The following is a 20,478-nucleotide window of genomic DNA, read 5'->3' as shown; positions in this document are numbered from 1 at the left end:
ACATTCTAACCACTTCCTTCCACCCCAAAACTCTTCATCTATTTTTTAAAGGTACTTTCTTTCTTCCAGGGTACAAATGCATATAATATCAATAGAAAGTTCTAGAGCATCTCTGAAAAAGCGTGTTTAAGGCACAACTGAGGAAATGATTTATAGGCAAACTATGGTCCTTTGTGGCCACATATTTTACACATATTGCTGACATGGTCATTTTTAGAAAAGCATCTTGATTACCAGGTACCCCTAAGACCCTTTGTTTTTTCTTGTAGACTTTGTAGCTACCATTGTATATTATCCATGATGATGTTTCTTAAAGGCATCACAGAGGCTAGGAATCCACTCTTTTCTTTACCTCATCTAACACTCTCTGAGGAACATAGATAAAGAGGCTTCTCATCGTGAATTCCTCTTCAGCCCAGAAGTTAACTCACTGTTGGCCTTCTGTGACTGTCCTAAGTTAACAAACATGCCACTAATTTTGTTTATCCTCTGATGCTAATTCGTTTTCTTCCTTGACTTTTCTCATTTTCTCCTCACTTTTATTATCTGTAATATAAGGTCAAGTAACCAGCATTTGTTTAACATGTAATCTAGGCCAAGCATTGCTCTACATCCATGTTACTAGATAAGGATGGAACAGAACAAAGCTTCCTGCAGTCACAGAGCTTATTTACAGTTTTACTGCTTGTTTGTCCGTGTTCCTGCAACATACCTAACCCATGAGCCTCCAGTGCATTAGAGGGAACAAAGCTAAAGTAGGCTAGGGAGGGGCTAGAGTATTGGATTAAGAGAACAGAAATGTATTACCTATTAGACAGATTCAGAGGAAGATTTCGAGAATGTGAAATTTGACCAAGCAATGAAAATTGAGCTATTGGCATATAGGTAGATATTAGGAGGACCATTTAGGTCAGAGTAATCACTAACACGGAGATTTAAATCAGAAGAATGTGGTGTGCTCTAGCAGCAGGAACAGAATAACTGTGGGATTGGAGCTGAACAAGTGAAGGGGATGGGATACAAGGATCTGGATTCAGTGGGCACCTAGGTCACATAGAGACTTTTGCAGTAGCTGTCCCTTATGAGTGGTTTGTAGTTTCTGGTCTCAATATCTTCCAGCCTCTCTGGTAACATGGTCAATTAAGGTTAATAGAATTAAATGGAAATTTTCAAAAATAAAAAATCATAAATCTTAAGGAACTTTTATTATACTAAATTATCAATTGTTCCATTTAATTGATAGTTATGCTTGCTAATATCTTACTCTGTGTAATTGATAAAGTACAACTTTATCACAGCAATATATACATAAAGAAGTCCATTCCCGCCGGGCGGTGGTGGCACACTCCTTTAATCCCAGCACTCAGGAGGCAGAGGCAGGCGGATCTCTGTGAGTTCGAGACCAGCCTGGTCTACAAGAGCTAGTTCCAGGACAGGCTCCAAAGCCACAGAGAAACCCTGTCTCGAAAAACCAAAAAAAAAAAAAAAAAAAGTCCATTCCCTTAGGTCTCGATAATTTCTAGCACCCACTGGAAATCATAGAACATACTTCCATCACATGAGTGGAGCTTTTGCTCTAAGGGAAACAAGAGTCATTGCAGGGTTTGCAGCAGTCATGTGATCTGAATGATACTTTAAAGATACCACTTCCTAAAAACAAAAGATGGACCGCAGAGAAGCAAAGGAAGGTTTAGACTGTTATTGTTTTTCTTCATTGTCATCTTAGGGGAATTTGGAGTTGCCTGGGAGACACACCTCTAGTGTCTGGGAGAGTGTGTACATTGAAGTTAGAAGGAGAAGGGAAGACTCCCTCCGAATGTGGGCTTCAAAATCCCATGCAATAGGGGTCTCACACTGGATTGGAAGGTAAAATGGACAAATGAAGTTAAACCCTGCATTTGTTTCTGTATGACTCCTGAAACACACCAATTCATGAACACCCCAGTGCCCCACCTACCAACCACGCTTGTCACCAAGCCTCTGTGTCACAATGGGCTTTTCCATCTAACTTTGAACCAGAAAAAAAAATCTTCATATCTTGCTTTTCACAAGGTATTCGGTTGCAGTGACAAGAGAAGTAAATAATATACGATCCATACCGGATCACTATTGTATATGTATGTGGCCTTTGGCATACAAAACATGTTTTTTTAAGGAATTAATATATGAATGAGCAAAGTAGAAAAGTTGAAGGATATAAGGTATTCTCACAAGCAGGAAGCAAACACATAAAAATTACAAATAATCATCATTGCTTGAGGAGCCTCACAGTGCATTAATATTATATCTTGTGTTTACTTGTGTGCAAATATGTGTGACTGTGTACACACATAACACATAGTGACCTCCTGATGACACAGTGTGTCTTTGAGATGCTTATTTTTCAAATATTCTTGAAGTCTTGACCTTATAGGCAAAAAGGACATTCACTTAGCTCTCCAGACCTTCTCAAGGTACTAGGGTGGACTTGTTTGTGGTGGAGTTTACGTGTTAGTATGCTTTAAATTAGAATCATTTAAGGGGATATAGTTTTCAAACTGTTCTAAGTGGTGCTTAATATTATAGTTTCATGTATTAATGGAAAGTAAGCCACAGCATTTATTCTGTTAGAAGTATTTCCTGTTTGCCTTCTGTGCGTACTTCTATTCACTGAAAAGTAACACATTTCCATGCTGCTCATCTGAGCTGGAGATATTTTTCTTACTCTAAATTTTGTGGAAGTAGTCTGTTCTCACGAAACAAAGGTCACAGTTTCAGTTCCCGTTGAGGTACGCATTAGTGATAAAAGAGGAGAAAAGCTTCCGCAGCCACAAATTCCTTCTCAGCCCCGAGGAACTTATTTGCAAAGGCTTTGTTAAAAGCTATGGCCAAGAATGTGAGTCTGGAAACCCCTGTACAAACCCATCCAGGAGGAAAGAACAGATGGCATATTGATAGTCAATTAGTCTATGAAAAGCAGCAGATATTTAAGACACTTTATCTTTAACATGATGATGTAGTTTCAAGATGGTAAGTTTCAAGTTTGCCGAATTGTAACACTAGTAGGAATGACCTCATTGGTCTAGTCTCTTATAAAGACACTCTGAAATTGTGCTGTCAGATGCATGGTAGAGTTGTGTAGAAAAACCTAAAAGTTTCTGCTGTCAATCATGCCTTCCCAGGTGGAGAAACAAAGCCCTCCAGGAGAGATGTCTTCTAAATGCGACCCGAAGAAGATAGGGTGGAGGAAAGAGAGAAGGAAAGATGAGGAGATAAGAAGAAAGAAGGAAGGGAGAGAGGGAGGGACATTCTGAAATATTCAGAAAGGAGTTTCACAACATGCTTATTTAGGAAAATGCCAGTGTGTTCCCAGGTTGGAGCATGTCTTTTCTAGCCATGTGCTTTTGATCAACGTTATAGTACCAGGTCTGTAGTACTACATATAGAGTGGCCTTCACATTTGATTTTAGAGCACTTGGTTGTCTCTAAAATAGTAGGGGTGGTGGCACTAGTGAACCAGGAGATGTCTTGCCTGGCAGGTCAGTATTGCAGCAAACATGGTCTATAGCTGAGTGAGTTCACTTTCCCAGAAACTTGAATAGCACGTACTAGCACTGTGGCTAGTAGGCAGAGGGAGGGGTGGAGTGGGGGAGTCCCGCTCAGTTCCATTTTGATTTCTGTGTTTTATAACCAGAGCATGTAGTATATTCAAGATGTGTTTTTTTTTTTTTTCAACATATTCTGGTAGGGACCAAGAGCAATGATGATAGGTTGTTTTGGAGCCCCTGAGACTTTTCTGGTCAACAACTCCTAGGGAGGTATCCCACATCTAATAAAGGTTTTGCTTAAAAGCCTACAGCTTCATAGAATAGAATTAGTCATCCATAAAGGAAAAGTATGTCCATTCCAAACTTTTTAAAAACTTGGTTCTTAATTGTATAAGGCAAGGCCATAAGGCTTTTACATGCTTTTACATGTACTTTTACCTTTTGGTAGCCCTCCAAACCCCACCATTTCCCCAATCCTACATAAGTGTTTTCATGCCGATGCAACAATATTTTGCTAATTATTATCATTTTATATTTGTTAATTCCCCGACTTAGTGCTTTCCCTCCCAGTGTTCCTTTTTTGCTTCCTAGTAGATATTTATATTTTTATCTATAACTAGTTCGACTTTCAGTATGGGCCAGATATATGGATTTCTGAGGAGGGTGGCAATTAATTAGAAACTCATATTTGTTCAAAATGATGAGAATCAATGACAAATGGGTGCTCAGTCTTAAACAACATAATAGACACACACACATACAAACACACACATACACACAAATGCACGCACACATGCACACACCTGAAGATGCAGAGATCATTGCAGAAGAGAGGTCAAAAAGAAGTTAATGGACAGAGGATGGGTAAGTGGGTCATGTATTGCTGTCATCCAGATCTGACCTTGTTCTTGCAAGCCTGAGCAATAGCTATGGACACCTGCATGAGACTGGGCTCTCGCGATTTCCACCACGGATATAGGAAATCCTCATGAGTTTTAGTTCCTGCCTGAAGAGTGAACGACTGTTAACATCTGCTACAGGAGCATGTATCATTTTCTCTAATGGTGTAGCCACTAGGTGACTAAATGGAAAGAAGACGGTAATTGGAGGAAAAGGAAGGGGAATCATGAGCTAAAGGCGAGTATGAAAACAAAAACAATAAATAATTTATGTCTATAAAACAATTAGAATTTTAAAAAATGTATTTATGTGTCTCCCATTTAAAACACACATACATTTGTACATATAACATACATATAATATGTAATAGAATTTCTGAGGGGTTGATAAATGGCTCTAGAGAATGTCTAAAAGATTCTCAATGAAAGCATTAAAAACAGTAACGTGGAAAAGTGTTCTTTGAGGAAGAATAAGCAAGGCATTTTCAGGAAATGTGGTAACCAGAAAGAGATAAAGTACAGAATCCTTTCCTGCACATATGAGGAACACCGAGCTTAAACTAGATGGTGAAGTCAGGACAGCTCCCTGGGAAAGGTCACACTGAGGCAGAGGTTCAAGAGGAAGTCAACAGGAGCAGGCTACTGGGTGAGAAGTGTGTGTCAGAGTCAGAGCAGGAGAAGAGCTCGTGACACATTTACGGTGATCACTTACAAACTCTCACTGGGAAAAATCTCCATAAACTCCTAAATTGACCACCTTGGCTAATCCACCTAATGATTTCGAGAATCATACAGGCCATAGAGGAAATATGGATAACAGAAAGTTCAATTTATGTCACGTTTGTATTGAAATTCCTTTTTTTGTACATAATCTCTCTCTTCCCACAGCCTTGCCACAGTGGAAGTAAAGTCCTGGCACTTTATACAAGAAGGTCCTACTGTGCTCAGTTTTGTCTCCCTCTGATGGTTCCACAGCTGCAGAAGCACGACCCAGCTCTTTGGAAGAAGCATGCTCAATTCAGAATGACTCTGCTCTCTGGAAGAAGCATGCTCAATTCAGCAGCCTGGAGAGCAGTCCTCATGGGCATTCTCCACTCCCTACCTTTATGTGTTCACACACATCATCTCCTCAGGGTGACAGGCAAGGGCTTGCACAACTACGCTCTAAGATATTAACCTGAGAAAGTCCAAGTGTTCCATCCAGTCCACAGCCGGGATCCCCAGGGAAGCTATGAGGGCTGTACACAAAGTACCTCTCCCGTGTAATCGCACATATCTCGTGCCTGATCCGAGTCAGGTTGTCCTCTCACCAGTTAGGACAAGAATTGGGCAGGACAGACTAGGTCAAGATACAGCAAATGAACCTAAAGACGGTTGCAGGTTCAAAGATACCTAGTAGATGGGGGATAAGGACAGCAAAAAGCATGTGTGCAGGGACTTGAATGTTAAGGAGCCAAATGCAGGAGATTATTCCAATTCTTCCTTCCTAGGTATTCTGAAACAAGGTTTGCGGTGATGGCTATACTAGTTATCGCAACCTGATCATGTACGTATCAAAAACTCTACATCATAAATAAGTATATTTCTCAGTTACTGCTGATGGTGGTTGAAGCCAGAACCTCACATATGCTAAGCACATGCTCTTTAACTTAGTACATCCCATATAGTACATACATTGTTATGCACATTAGACTCAAAATAAGAGCTAAGTAGACTGCTGAGTGGAGGAGAGAACCAGCTTCCCCAAATTATCCCCAGACCTCCACTGTAGCATATATATATATATATATATATATACATACATACATATATATATGGACATACAACACACTATATATTATATAATATTTAATATATGATATATATAAATAAAATTGGGCTGAGTGTTCATTTAGATGACTATACTGTTCTGAACGTATAACAGTTTCTACCACCAGTGGTTTAACAGCATGTCCTTCTCTGCTCAAAACACTACCTAGCATCCTCCTTCAATCCAGCAAGGAAAGGGCTCTCGTGGCTCAGTGCTTGCTCTTTGCCATTAAGCTCCTCTTCACAGAGGCTGCTTTAGTTCTGCTTTGGTTTGGCTGGTGTCCATGACATGCTATTTGCTAACTTTTTCTAATAGTTGGCCTATACTCTTTCTTTTTTTTTTTTTTTTTTAAAAAAAACTTGTCCTACAAGTTTTAGGGAAAAATCTAGATACCTGCAACTCTATTCTGCTTTCTGGTCTATGAATAGAAGTTATGTCTGCTAAGAAGCAGCAGCAAAGTGATTGCTGAACACCTGAGGATCAGATTTCTTGAGTTGGAATCCTTTCTCTGCACTTGGCTCTAGGACCCCAGACAACGTGACTGAACCTGCTCTGTCTCCACTTCCAGTAACACAAGAACAATGGCACCGAAAGATTCGGTAAGGATTTAAGGACAGTGCGTGTAAAAGCACTTAAAAGCATTTTTGTATTTTAGAAGTTATGGTAATGGTTTTAATTGAAATGTGAATTTCTGCTAAGATATTTCTATCATCCCAAGCAAAAGCATTCCATTTCCTTGCTGTAGGCCAGTTTTCCCCTTGTGTCTAGTGGTTAAAGTCCCAAGAACAAAACAGGTTAGAAAAAAGTGACGCAATCATCACAAAAGGTCTACTGTTTTCAGCTTCCTGAGATGCTCTTTTCAACTTCTGAACAACTATTAAGGCATTATTTCTACAAATATCTAATTAGCTATAATATTCCAATGTACTTTTATATACATGTTTTACATACTCTATTAGGTTCTATTCATCTAGGAAAGTGCTGGGCCACAGAAAAAGCTTTTGAGATGTATATTTCAATTTAGCACTTACTTAAGGAAAAATAAAATTGATTTATAGAATATATTATTTAACCTGATCAAACCAAAATATTACGAATATGCCATTTCATCATTATAAACAGGTTATGATTCATTCAAATCTCTTTATTGGATCTATCTGACAGTGGATGTCCCATTTGAGATTAGCCATATATTGCGCCATGTTTGAGGATAGCCACTTGGGCAGTAGCTACCATTCCTGAGAACACAGCTTCTGACTACATTTTCTATCTATAGCTCTGTATTAATGATAACATGTAGAAGAGCATGTCTCTTTCAGAAGTACAATTAATATTCATTAATTAAGATCAGCACAAAGACTGATTGTGATGTTTACACCTGTAATCCTAGCACTTGGGATCTAAGCAAGGGGATTTGGGGTTCAAGGTCATCCTCGGCTATGTAGTGAGTTTACGTATAGTCTGAGCTATATGACACCTAAAAATGCACAAAATCTGTATATGAAAAACATGTTCTCTGATTCAAAACACAGACGGTAAGAATAGAATAAAATACTCTAGCTTTCTTTAAATGTAAGAAATGTCTTTGCAAGACAGTAATAACATGATTTTTCAGCATTATTTCCATTAAGAATATAGTTAGTTATACTTACTTATAGAAAGAAATTACTTAAACAATAATAAAATGTTTATATATTTTTATGTGTTTGACTTTTCTGGGAGATAGTTTAACCTGACTTTCTGGCAGGAGGCAGATTATTAGCTAATAAAAATTTGTAAACGGGCTGGAGTTATTTAGTCTTAGTGAAGTTATTTTGATGTTAGTCCCGTGTTCAGAATGGTCTGTCCTTCAAGTATGCTCTGAAATGCACTCAGTGTTTTCACAAATGATGTCTCAGTTTTTTAGATGTAGTTACAGAAGATGAATGACATTGTTTCCATGGTCATTGACAACCTGTTGTGAAGAACCAATCGACTTCCATTGCTCTAGTGAGAAAAACTAACATCAGCAACAGCAGAAACCTGATACATATTCCATCACTCTAGAATTGGCCCTGCCTACTCCTTTATCAAATTTGTTATTATATGTTTTAACCTTCTGTAGCCATTTGCTTGCAGAACTGATTGCAATAGGGAATTACAAAAGAAGCAACAAAAGTTGTTTCATAGGAAGATCAGTAACTTACCTTGGGCAATTTCAATGGTAATTTGCAAACTGGCAACTGGTAAAGATTTTCATGAAGGGATTGATCCAAGCTAGGGACAGTCTTCTCTCTGGGTAACTTATAAACCACAATGGCACCTTTATAATGAGGGCAGCTATAGTTCCCAAATTCATCCACCTCTTTGATGTGGAGTTCTAGCCTCGGTTTTCGTTGCAGGTGGAAAATGATTTTGTGGTCTTTCCCATAATCCTTCCCATTGCCTAAAAAGAGATGCATTTGTCACCAATAAGATAATCCTCTTGCTTTCGTTTTTGAAATTCCAAGTGACTTTTCCTTTACCAAATCTAGTCACAGTGCTTGCCTATGCCATCCCTTGTGGACATATAACCTAAGAACAATTGGCGGAGTTATTTAGATCATTAGGAAGATTTCTCACCTGTGATTGGACCACATATTCCCTTGAAGCTCCTACGTGGAATCATTTTTGCTTTTCTTTTGCCTGTCTATGATTTTCCACCAAGAGACTTTTGGAGAAATATTCACATTTTCCAGTATTTAGAAAGTTGTCCTCACTTTCCAAGAATTATCTCCCCTCCCCTGTGCTGTCCTTATCACACTGTGCACTGCCATGACCTCACACTGCATTCTCCTGGGACATGTGGCTACTTAAGTGTAAATTAAAATTAAATTAAAGACCATTAAAAATTCAACTCTTTGACTTCCTAGTTGGTTCAACTTATGAAGTTGTGCTTGCCACAATGGGTGATTTCCTGACTTCAATCCACAGATCCCATGTGATGGAAAGAGAGAACAAATCCCTACAAATGTCCTATGATCTACACACACACACACACACACACACACACACACACAATGTTTAAAAACTTACAGGAGGAGGGGTGTGTTTCTTAAGAAGGATTCACATTACCATTTTTTTATGATAAATTGTTTGGGGTGATTAAAATGTGACCTAAATTGTAAATTAAAGTTTTCAGATCCCTTGAGTAATGCCAGGTTAGGTCTGTGTTTCCCACCCCAAGAATTATCAAAAGAAACAACACTACTCCGGTCCTAGTAAACTATGACTTAGTAAATTTCTTTGTTGTTGCTGCTGCTGTTTTATCTCTTCTTTCCCTGTGAGATTTACAATTACTTATAAGTGATGACTAATATGCAGGATACATACAATGTAGATAACCCTAAATTGGTTAAATTCAGATCTAGACTCTGAAACCCTATCATTGCCAGTCAACACCTTATAAAAGTTAGTAGTATCTATAAAGGCACTCTAAAAGTCACATCTATAAATTAAATAGTGATACAACTATTGATGATTTACCAGTAAAAAATGTTTCGCCTTATGAACAACTTGTTATGTAATTTTGTAAAAAATTTGGGCTTGTGTCATTAAAAGAGAACTCAATACTCTGAGGGCCATCAGTCTCTAATAAAAAGGAACAAAAGGTTAAAAAACATAAAAGGAATAACAGTATTTTTCATCTTCCTCTAACACTTATAAAGAAGTAAAAATGAAAGTGACATTTCAAACTCACAAAGGACAGTTTTGACTGGTTGACCTTTGGAGAGTGTTTTCCCTTCTCACCATAGAACACACATAGTCCTTAGTAGACAATTGAGACAATCACTATTGCAGAAATACTTGCCATGTTAAAAAATTATTTATCTTTTGCGAATAACTGGAGTTTTCTTACAGCAATACATAATTGTTCTCAGAAGCGATGGTTACATGTCTTTTTTTTTAACGTCACAGGCAGTACACACACGTGAAGAAGTGCTTTCCCTAGAAAAGTCAGATGAGGAAGCGAAAGTGCTAGCTATACCAGGAAACTAAGTATCCTGAAGCAGTGTCTCTGGGTGTTTTTTTTTTTTTTTTTGATTCTTACCCACTACCCACAACTTCTACTCGAAGGTCTGCCATGGTCTTACAAAAATGGCTCAATTACAGTAATGACTCATTTAACTGGTCTCTTCAACGCTCACAGTGAAGCTAATTCTTAACAGAGCTGTGGTCTAGCTTGTCATGTCACCCCTCTGTGGAGCACTCATCACAACTGGTACAATCTTTGCAGTGGTCCTAGGGATGGTCATTGTTCATCTCCTGGTACGGTTCCTCACGCCTTCTGATCCTAGGTGCTGGGGGTTGCATGGTGCCCCTAACCACACTGCCTCCTTCCAATGGGGGTCTTTATAGAGAAGCTCGCATTAAGTGAGTAAATAGAAAGTGGCCTCTGTGGCAGGGGACACAAAAGAAAAGGTGAACATCTGTGAAAATAAAATAAGCAGAAATGATGTGATGAGAATAAATAAGGAAGACTTCCTCGAACATGACCACTGAGAAGATGAAATGGGAGTCATTAGTAGGAGAGAAGGTACCAGGGAGGAGATGAGGGCCCAGCAGGCAGAGGACACCTGTGGTTATCTCTTTCAGCTTCCTGGATTCTGATGAAGATAGGGATCAGCTCTTTGTGGAGAGTCCTAGATCCAGAAATTTCTAATGAGGATCCCAATATGAACAAGAATCTCCTGGAAACGGACAATAGAAAGAATATGGATATCTTGCCTGCCTCAATTTCTTTGAATGACAATTAGATCATATCCATCCCTCATAGACAAGGTGGCATACATGCTGCCAGTCTTTCGGTGTCTTAATTTAGCATGGGACCCTTGTCAGTGAAGACAACAAGTTCCCTGCCTGGGAAGACAGCAGCACAGTCCTGTTTAGCTGCCTCTTAGGTTACAGAAAAATCATTTGTACCATTAGTTAGTGTGGAGTACTTCTGAGCTCTGACTATCTCTCTTTAGAGAGTTTCCTTGGGTTTGCAGTGTGGTTTCTGCTTTAGAAGTTAAGTACGAAGGTGTCATTCACATCCTGCCTTTCTCCCCTCCTCCAACGACGGAGCTGCTGTACGTGAGAATCTAAGAGACAGTGTAGACATGGAGATAGTGTGTAATAATGAGTCTCACTTATCCTTGTGAGGGCCAGGACTGGCTTCAAACCGCATTTTCTTTGTGAGCTGCATACAACTACCACATAAGGTTTGGGGGCCCTTTTCTGATTGAGAGCTAGTAGGCATCATGGATTCAATGTTATGCATATTGATTTATAAATATACAACTATTACATCAAGTCAAGGGTGTAACAAGCTTCCTGATTGAGAAATCTCCACAAAATTGGAAATTGAGTAGCTGATGAAAACAAACGCCCAGATGGCAAATCCTCTGAAGACCTTTCATTCTGTGCCTTTAGCGATCACTTTACTTTTCTTCTCTTTTCTTCTCTCACTTCCCCTTTCTCTGCCTTGTATCTTCTTCACCTCGCTAAGCACTCACTTCTCCCTCCCCTCCAGTCCTTCCCATGGCTACCACTTCATTCTTTTCCCTCAGCACTGTCATAGCTTGTACGTTCTCTACAGTCAATGAAAGATGGTGTTGTGAGGCTTAGAGGACATCAGACGAGGAAGTCCCCTGAACGTCCATTCCAGTGAAGAGTATCTCCTGAGAATATGAACAAACCCTAAACCTGGGAATCAATAATTTCTAATTTGAATGAGGTTTATAAGAGAAATAAAATTAACACCGGGTAAATGTGGGAATGAGAAACCTGAGGAGTGTGTCACCCTCGTTCAATATTCCTAAGCATCTTTTGTACCTCAGACCACTTTCCAAATGCAGAACACACTTCTGAGAATATAATTTAAAATAAGCAACATAAAACGTATTTTTATGTTTCATTTATGGGTCTATTGACTCATGCTAGATTCTTGAAGGATACATTAAAGACTATGTAGATAACTGTAGGTGCAATGGAAGCCCATACAGTTCAGAAGAGTAACAGACAGATGCTCCTGGACTTGTGACGCTGTCGCTTTCTTACAAACGTAACAAATTGAAAATATCATGTCAAAACCGCATTTAATATACTTCAAATACTTAATGCCATGGCTTAGCAGCCCAATATATGACAGAATATTAGTTCTTTCTCCTTGAGACTGGGTGGCCTACTAAGACCTGTGACGTCACAGACTATATCATTCCTGAAACCACTAAACTAGAGAAAGATCAAAACCAGAATGTGTTATTTCTACTTGGATGTCTATTGCTATTGCTTGTCATAAAGCCAACTTTTCTATGTCAAATCATCATAAGTGAGGTTACATGACATGCTTCTCAACAGATTATTATTACTGTGTGTAAACAGTCACATTACCGAGTGGAAGCAGGGAGCATTTAGAAAAGAAGCTGTCATGGGGAAGAGGTGAGGCAAGCCTAAATTCATGGGGGCAATCACAAAGAAGACTGTTTCTAAAAGAATGTCACTTACAATCCGTCAGTAAAGACACATGTGCCCCTGTGAAGAAAAAGAATAGAGCCTAGATAGACTAGTCTCTAAATGTTTCCCAAATTCTCTAAAAGGAAGTCTTTCTTAGTAATACAAGTTTAGAGTATTGCCACCAAGGCTTGTGCTTTATAGTCTTTAGAATGCATAAGACCATTTCCTCATACTTACTTGAGCCAAATATGTTTCCAGTAAACCTTAAAAGAAGTTGTTCTCCTTCTCTTACTTGGAAATGTCTAGATGATTCTGGAAGTCCTCCAAACCCTTCCGAGCGCAAGTTCTTCAGTGCCAGATTTAACTCCTTAGAAGGTACCACTAAAATAACCACTCTATATGGATTGTCCTTCTGGTGGGACAGCAGAATGCAGGCCGTGGTGCTGAGGGAGGCTTCCTCTAAAGACTTCACAAAAGAAACCAAGTGGCTATTATCCACTGTGGAAGACAGGTGGAGCACAATAAACCTGTGCGAAGGGAAAGAGGCAAGACTCAAGGGGAATAAGAAGCATTGAAATACCACAGACTCAATAAAAAACTTACTTTTCTTAACTTAAAGCAAGAATTCTGATGATCTAATACCTATATTAACGGGGGACTTCAGTGAAATCCCAGACAGTCAAGAAACTAGTTCAGATCAGCTAAGTTCTTTGTTGTTTTTGTCTGTTTGTGTTTTATGCATGTTGTTTGTGTGGGTGTGTACATCTGTGTGGGCACATGGATGTGCATTCATGTGGAGGTCAGAGATCACTGTTAGATATTAGTCATCTCTCCATCCCTTTCCACCTTATTATTTGAGATATAATGTCTCATAGAGTGTCTTGGTGAACCTAAGAGAGTTCATCAGGTCCCCTAACCTTGCTGGCCAATGAGTTCCAAAGATCTGCCTGTCTCCGCTCTCCTCAATCCTGGAGTTGCAGATGTGAGCTGTCATGCTAAGGTGTTTGAATGCCGGGGAACTGAACTGAGGTCCTCTTGCTTGCATGGCAGTAACCCTACTGAGTGAGACCTCTCCCTAGGTCTCAAGCTAAATTAAAAAACATGGTCTTGACTATTGTTGAGTGGTTTGTTCCTGCACTGTAGCCCAGCTAGCCATGAACTCACAACTGTCCTTCCTCAGGCTGATGAGATTACAAGTCAACATTACCTACCCCTTCTAAAACATAGCCTTAAAGTAATAATCCTGTATCAGCTGGGTTCTAAAAGTGGTCCCTTGTTTTCATTATAGAGTCATGCATCCCATATCATCTCAATTAATGACTGGCTGCATATATAAATATAAATATAAGGGAGCTGAGAAACTTTACTGATGGAGGAAGGTCATTGGCTAATAAAGAAACTGGCTTGGCCCATTTTATTGGTTAGAACATAGGTGGGTGGAGTAAACAGAAGAGAATTCTGGGAGGAAGAGGAAGTGAGGTCAGACCCGACAGCTCTGCTCTCTGGAGCAGAGACGCCATGCTCAGCTCTCCCGGGTAGACTCAACAGCTCTGCTCTCTGGAGCAGAGACACCAGGCTCCGCTCTCCCAGGCAGCTCTGACCCAGGAAGGACGTAGGCTAGAATCTTCCCGGTAAGTGCACCTTGGGGTGCTTACACACATCATTAGAAATGGGCTAGTCCAGGTGCGAGAATTAGCCTGTAAGGGCTAGAGTTCATGGGCCAACCAGTGTTTAAATGAATACAGTTTGTGTGTTGTTATTTCGGGCATGAGCTAGCAGGCGGCCGGGGTGCTGGGGACACAGCCCCACCGCTCCTATTTCAACACTTTACTGCTTAGTATGTTGCAGTCTTAACACCACAGTACAAGCATATTACCCATATCTCTATGGTGATGGTGGTATGAAAAAACTATTGCCCTGCCAAGTGTATGACATTTCAGCAATATAGTTATATGCAGTACCTGATACTGGATGATAACAATAAGCAACTATATCACTTCATTTTGAATTTAATATATTTTCTTATTAGTTTAGATTGTACTCCTATCTACATAAGGTTTGCCATCCACAAGAGGCTCAGAAAAAGGCATTGCTATCATAAGAGATAGCAGTTCCAGCTGTGTTGTTGCCCCAGAAGACCTTTTAGTGGACAAAGTCAAAAGGTAAATGGCAGTATTGGGGTGACTCTGATGCTATGTAGTCCTAGAATAATGTCAATTTGTGTCTTAAGCTTTAACAACAAAATTAAATTAAGTAAATCTATATGGATTGGTTTATATCAGTAATTCCAGCAGTAAGGAGGTAGAGGCAGGAGAATTTCTATGAATGTGTAAATAGAAAGTTCCAGAGTGTACAGGGCAAGCTAGCAAGATCCTGTATCAAACAATACAAAATAAATAAATGAATACCAATTTAAAATGAAAATGGGCAGAGAATGAAGAGGGTAGATGAAGGCATATAGAGATTTCTCAGGGGTTAAGATCACATTCTGTGCTAGCATAGGACACAAGATAGATTCCTAGCACCGATGTCCGGATGCTCAAAACCACCAGTACTCTCAGCCTCAAAAAAATCACACACAATCTTCTGGACTTCATAGATCCCTAAACTCTTAAAAAAAAATAAAAGAAAACAATGTAAGGAAAACAGTTTTATATAGCCAAACAGTATCTTTCTGTGTTAAGCTAATTGATAGTATAAACAATCCAAAATTCTAACATTTGAAATATATGAAATAATAAAATTAAAAATATTGTAAGCAATATTGTTGATGATTGAAGAAAAATATAATACATTTAGTCTCGCCAATGTCGCAGTGTTTATAAATCATGCACAGTGTTGACTAGCTTCCTGGGTTACGATCCAGTGTTCACTGATATTCCCAGAACCATGCTCTGTCCTGCAAGCTCCATTCAGGGCAAATGCACTATATAGGTACACTTTTAAAAACATCTTTTATCCTATATTTTTACTATGCTGAAAGTCGTTTGACAAACCAGCTATTTTACATTTAAATCAGCTGCAACCTTACATGCTTATATTTATTACAGACTAGGCCACTCAGGTTTGTGTGAGTATGCTGTATTCTTTATAAGAATGTGCAGTTGGCAAGGTTTGAAATTTTCATTATTCAATAATTAAACAGGGTAAAACACTTACACTCTGTTGCAGAGTATCAAAGTGATACTTCAAAACACGGAAGCAAACTATGGTCAAAAAAAAATCTATTTCTGTAACACGTGTAGGTGGGGATGAAATTCTAATCTCCAATCCTGTGGTGTGAGAATTTTTGTGACGGGTCATCTTTTGAGATTAATTTTTGTCCCACCCTAAATCTTATCCTCAAATACTAGTGTTCATGTAACATTTTATGTCACTACAGAAGTATATAAATTAAGGTAAACTCACGAGGATGACCCCAACTCAGTATTATTACTGTGCTTCAGGGAGGAGTTTTTAACATAAAAGAAGCATGCAGAAAACACTGTGTGAGGAGGAAGAGGGCCATTTATAAGCCAAGGACAGGCCTCCTGTAGATTCTTCTCTTGGAGTTCTCAAAGGGAGCAAACCCTATAAAGATTCTGATTTGGAGACACTGAGCATCTAGAACTGTAAGATAATAGATTTGTGACATTTTGCTACAGCACTGTTGGGAAGCTGATATAGACTTGGATCCCAGAATGGGACAAGTTAACCGTTGTTTGTTCTCCAGAGAACAGAAGCCCTCTTCCAGAGCAGCCTTCACTCACAGACAAGGACTGTGAGGTGTAACTTTCAAAGCCAACCACTGTGGTATTCCAGAGCTCCCCTGAAGCACCAGACTGGAGGAAATCCAACCCAAACCAGCTTTCCCATCATCCTCCGTGGTTTCCTCTTCTTCTTTCATTCCCTCATATGGTCTTCCAGAGAGGCTTTCCTCAACCAGTCACTTGCCCTCTCATCTCACACCGGGTTTCTGCAGAATTTAGCCTGGGATAATCATAGAGGTAAGGTCGTGATTACGAAACAAAACCTATCTTTAGGCATGTATGTGATTGCCTTTCCTCATGAGTGTTTACTCCTCATGTACCTTAAAACCGTCTAAAACGCTCCTTTAATGGGCCGTCTAGAAAACATGGAAATGAGAAAGCTAAATGAAGGAACTGCAATAACAAATTCAGGTTATATCTACATAGTTATGAGATGAGCATAATACGAACAGTTAATTACTATCCTGTGGAATTTGAGAAATGAAGGTGCTGTTTTGAAACTATTTTGGTGTTAAGAGAAACCTGTAAAAATAAACCTATGCTGCAATTCGTTTCGAAAGTCCTAGTTAAACTATCAGGAGCAAAATCGCAGTGGATCCATGTCAATTGTGGTTTGCCTTTTAAGTGCACTCCAAAAGACAGCTTGTATTTCTATCTGAGTAATAAAAATATAATCCTTGGATTCCGTTCCTACCCATTAATTACGGGCTGGAGTAGAGTGTCATCGCCTCTGAATGTTTCCTATGGTCTTACCTCTCTAAGTGTTCACATAATTCAAAAGACACCAAGCCATTCTGGACAGTTCTCACCACAACGTCATCAATCCCAAACCAACCACTGTCTCTGCTTCTGAATCCTAATAGTTTCAAGTTTTCACAAGCATTGTTACCAGGTTTTCTGAGGGAGGCACTCTTGGTCCTAGAAAATGATAACAAAAATGGGTAAAAGTTTACATAGCACAAATCACACTTAAAACATCTACTTTTCATGAAGTGACTAAGACAGTAATAACCCATCATGAGTATGCTATGTATTACTAATTACTTCTGACTTCAAGAATAGAAAGATGGGATGGTTAGAGCTGTTGCTTACCGAAGTATCCATATATTATCATAGTATTACCTCTTTACAGCATGGACCATCGGGGTGGTACAAAGAAGGTAGAACGAGTGAGTTAGGAGCAAATATAATATTCAAGGATATTTGCAAAGTAAAATGCTTGTATGAAGAATAGATTTTTAGAATGAAATACATTTTACTAATGGTAGAAAGAGGATTAAAAGGGGACTCTTAGAAACGTAAAAAACCCAGAGATGAAGTGTGGATGCTTTAGAGATACACAAGAATGATTTATAACATGCTGGGTAAAACCATAGACTCCAGCTGGGTGATGGTGGCGCACGCCTTTAATCCCAGCACTCGGGAGGCAGAGGCAGGCAGATCTCTGTGAGTTTGAGACCAGCCTGGTCTACAGAGCTAGTTTCAGGACAGGCTCCAAAGCCACAGAGAAACCCTGTCTCGAAAAAAAAAAAGTGCATACTTCCTGACTCAGGACAGACAATAACTTAAGTCAAGTTGTGAATCTGACATTCATGAGCAATGGCCACTAAAATAGTGGCTAACCCTTTGTTTGAGTGCACAGTGGGGCTGCATGTCTCCATCACAATAGTTGAGTGGGACCACATAACTATTTCCAGTTAACTAATTGGAAATTAAAGAGGTATTTGCCACCTCTAGGCCATCAAGATTACTACTGGTGCATCTATCCAAATCTGTTCTACAGCTAGGAAGGCAGCTAAAAACTGTTTATTTTATGTTTAAGTACAGGTATTATAAGCGAGAAGCAGCCTCCATAGCCATGGAATCAGATAAAAAGACTTGTTATATAAGTATAATGAGATACAAAGGACTGTTGAGAGTTTCATTATCTCTTCATAACATAGGCTGACTTGTACTGTATGTTCCTTCTGGATCCAGTTATGAGTTTCTGAGATATTTGGGATAGGCAGCCATACATATAAATGAGGGAAATTCCTATCTTTCTCTAACTTGAATTATGAAGATGTAGTAGGTATCATCTGCATGAGGTAAAAACACGTCAGGAAATAAAACTGTCTGAAGAAAGAACACAAACGAGATACTATGTTTTATTCCCAGCACACAAAACATAAATAAATAAAGGTACAGCACTTTTTGATTAAAGACTTTGTTTGCTTTTTTGTGATCTAAAAAGAGTCCTTAATAGCCAAGGCTAATAGCATATTCCTGTACTCTTAGTACTGGGGAGGCTGAGGTAGGAGAGCAGAGAATGTGAGGCCAGTAGAGCTGCACAGCAGATACCAGAACAGCTATATAACAAGAGTCTGTCTCAAAAACACAAGAAAAAACAGCCCTGATTTATCAAACAGAATGTGCAGAAATAGACACACAGTATCTTTAAGTCAAATAACCACATGGTATATCCATATCTCCTAAGATTAACAGCTCTCTAACAAGACTATGCCCTTAACCACTGATGCACTATAAGCAAACTTTGAACAATAATGTTGCCTAGCAATGACAGGTACTTGGTCGAGATCAAAGAATGACAACATTCTGATGTTAAGGCATTCTCCAAAATATATGAACAAGGACTGGAGATTTAGTTCCGTTAGCACAACATGGAGAATGATCATGGGAATTCTGACCCCCAGGACCTATGACAATGACAGGTAGGTAGATATGCCCACTCTTTTATAATCCCACTGGTCAGGAGATGGACATAAAGAATCCTTGAAGCAAACTGATTGGACAGGCTAGTTGATTCAGTCTGTTCCACATTCAGTCAACCGTGTTGGTACCATGTCACTCAACAAAGTGAAGAGTAATCGAGGAAGATACCCAACATCAGCTTAGGATCTCCACACGCGTGTCTAGTTGTATACACAATCTTACAGCTGCACTTAGGAAAAAATAAAATAAATAAAATATATACCACTTTCTAAAAATGGTTTATTTAAAAATGTTTATCTCTTCCCCAAACAGAATCAGGCTCTTTGAAGACACTGACTAAAATAAATATGCTACGAATGTCTAAGAAAACATGTACTGCATGCAATTACATCATCAAATTCTCATATCACATTTGAGTTTCAGAATATTCCCTTTGTGGTTTACATAATGTATGAGCCTTTAAATGTGAATGTCATTAACATTTTAGGATCTACTTTTTCTCAGAAAGCTAATTTAATTATTAAAGTCCTGATTTTTACAAAGAACTTCTTTACTCAAAAATTGAAAACAATTCTCGTTTTAAATTATGCATGTTATGATGTAACTGTTTTAAAAAGAAGTGTTTCATGACTATTACTTTTGTTAACTTGACAACAAGATAGAGTTACCCAGGAAAAGAAACCTCAAATGCAAACATGTTTCCCTCAGATTGTCTATAGGCAAGTCTGCAGGGAGTTTTCTTGATTCATGTTTGACAAGCAATAGGGCACTGTGGGTGGTGCCACCCTTGGGCAAGTGGTCCTGGGTTGTATCCAAAAGCAGGCTGGACAAGTTATGGAGAGGAAGAAAGCAGCACTCCTTGATGGGCTCTATTTCAGTTACTGCCCAGTTTTTCTTCAGTGATGATGCACTATGATGTGGAAGTATAAGCCAGATAAACTCTTTTCTCCCCAAGTTGTTTTTGGTTCATCACAGTAATAGGAACACTAAGACAGAAAGTGAATGGACCAGGAATGTGTGCAAGTCATATTGGCTAGGGTGGATGACACACTGGGGAAATTCCGGTGGTCTATTTTCTACATAGTTTTGTATTTAGTTTGCAAATTGGCGAACACTTTCTGGGTCAAATTGTGCACCCTGAGTTTAATATTTGTTTACCAGTATAATCCCTATGGATTTCAATTCAACGATTGATAATGAGAGTTAAGTTTTTTTTTCCTTTTCCTGATTCAACTATTCTATTTAAATGATCAAGACATAAACTTTTGAGGTCTTGCTTAATTGACAATGTTCCTAGTTCCATTTACACTTACCAAGGACTCCAT

The 20,478-nt window shown here is 39.0% G+C and overlaps 1 protein-coding gene across 3 annotated transcripts in view; it reads right to left on the bottom strand.

The window, feature by feature from the left end:
• Positions 1-20,478, bottom strand: part of Dthd1 (death domain containing 1) — a 52,436-nt gene that overhangs the window by 16,482 nt on the left and 15,476 nt on the right. For all 3 annotated transcript variants that reach the window (XM_050150251.1, XM_050150252.1, XM_050150253.1), the window contains exons 6-8: positions 17,195-17,359; positions 12,930-13,219; positions 8,423-8,661 (exon numbers count right to left, since the gene is read on the bottom strand). In XM_050150251.1, coding sequence (XP_050006208.1) covers positions 8,423-8,661; positions 12,930-13,219; positions 17,195-17,359 — 694 coding nt within the window. The remainder of the gene's footprint in view (positions 1-8,422; positions 8,662-12,929; positions 13,220-17,194; positions 17,360-20,478) is intronic.

This window comes from Alexandromys fortis, unplaced genomic scaffold (genome assembly GCF_014885135.2).
Source record: "Alexandromys fortis isolate MF-2015 unplaced genomic scaffold, M_Fortis_MF-2015_v1.1 scaffold_0, whole genome shotgun sequence".
In the NCBI taxonomy this organism is placed as follows: domain Eukaryota; kingdom Metazoa; phylum Chordata; class Mammalia; order Rodentia; family Cricetidae; genus Alexandromys; species Alexandromys fortis.
This window is presented reverse-complemented; position numbering and strand designations above follow the sequence as displayed.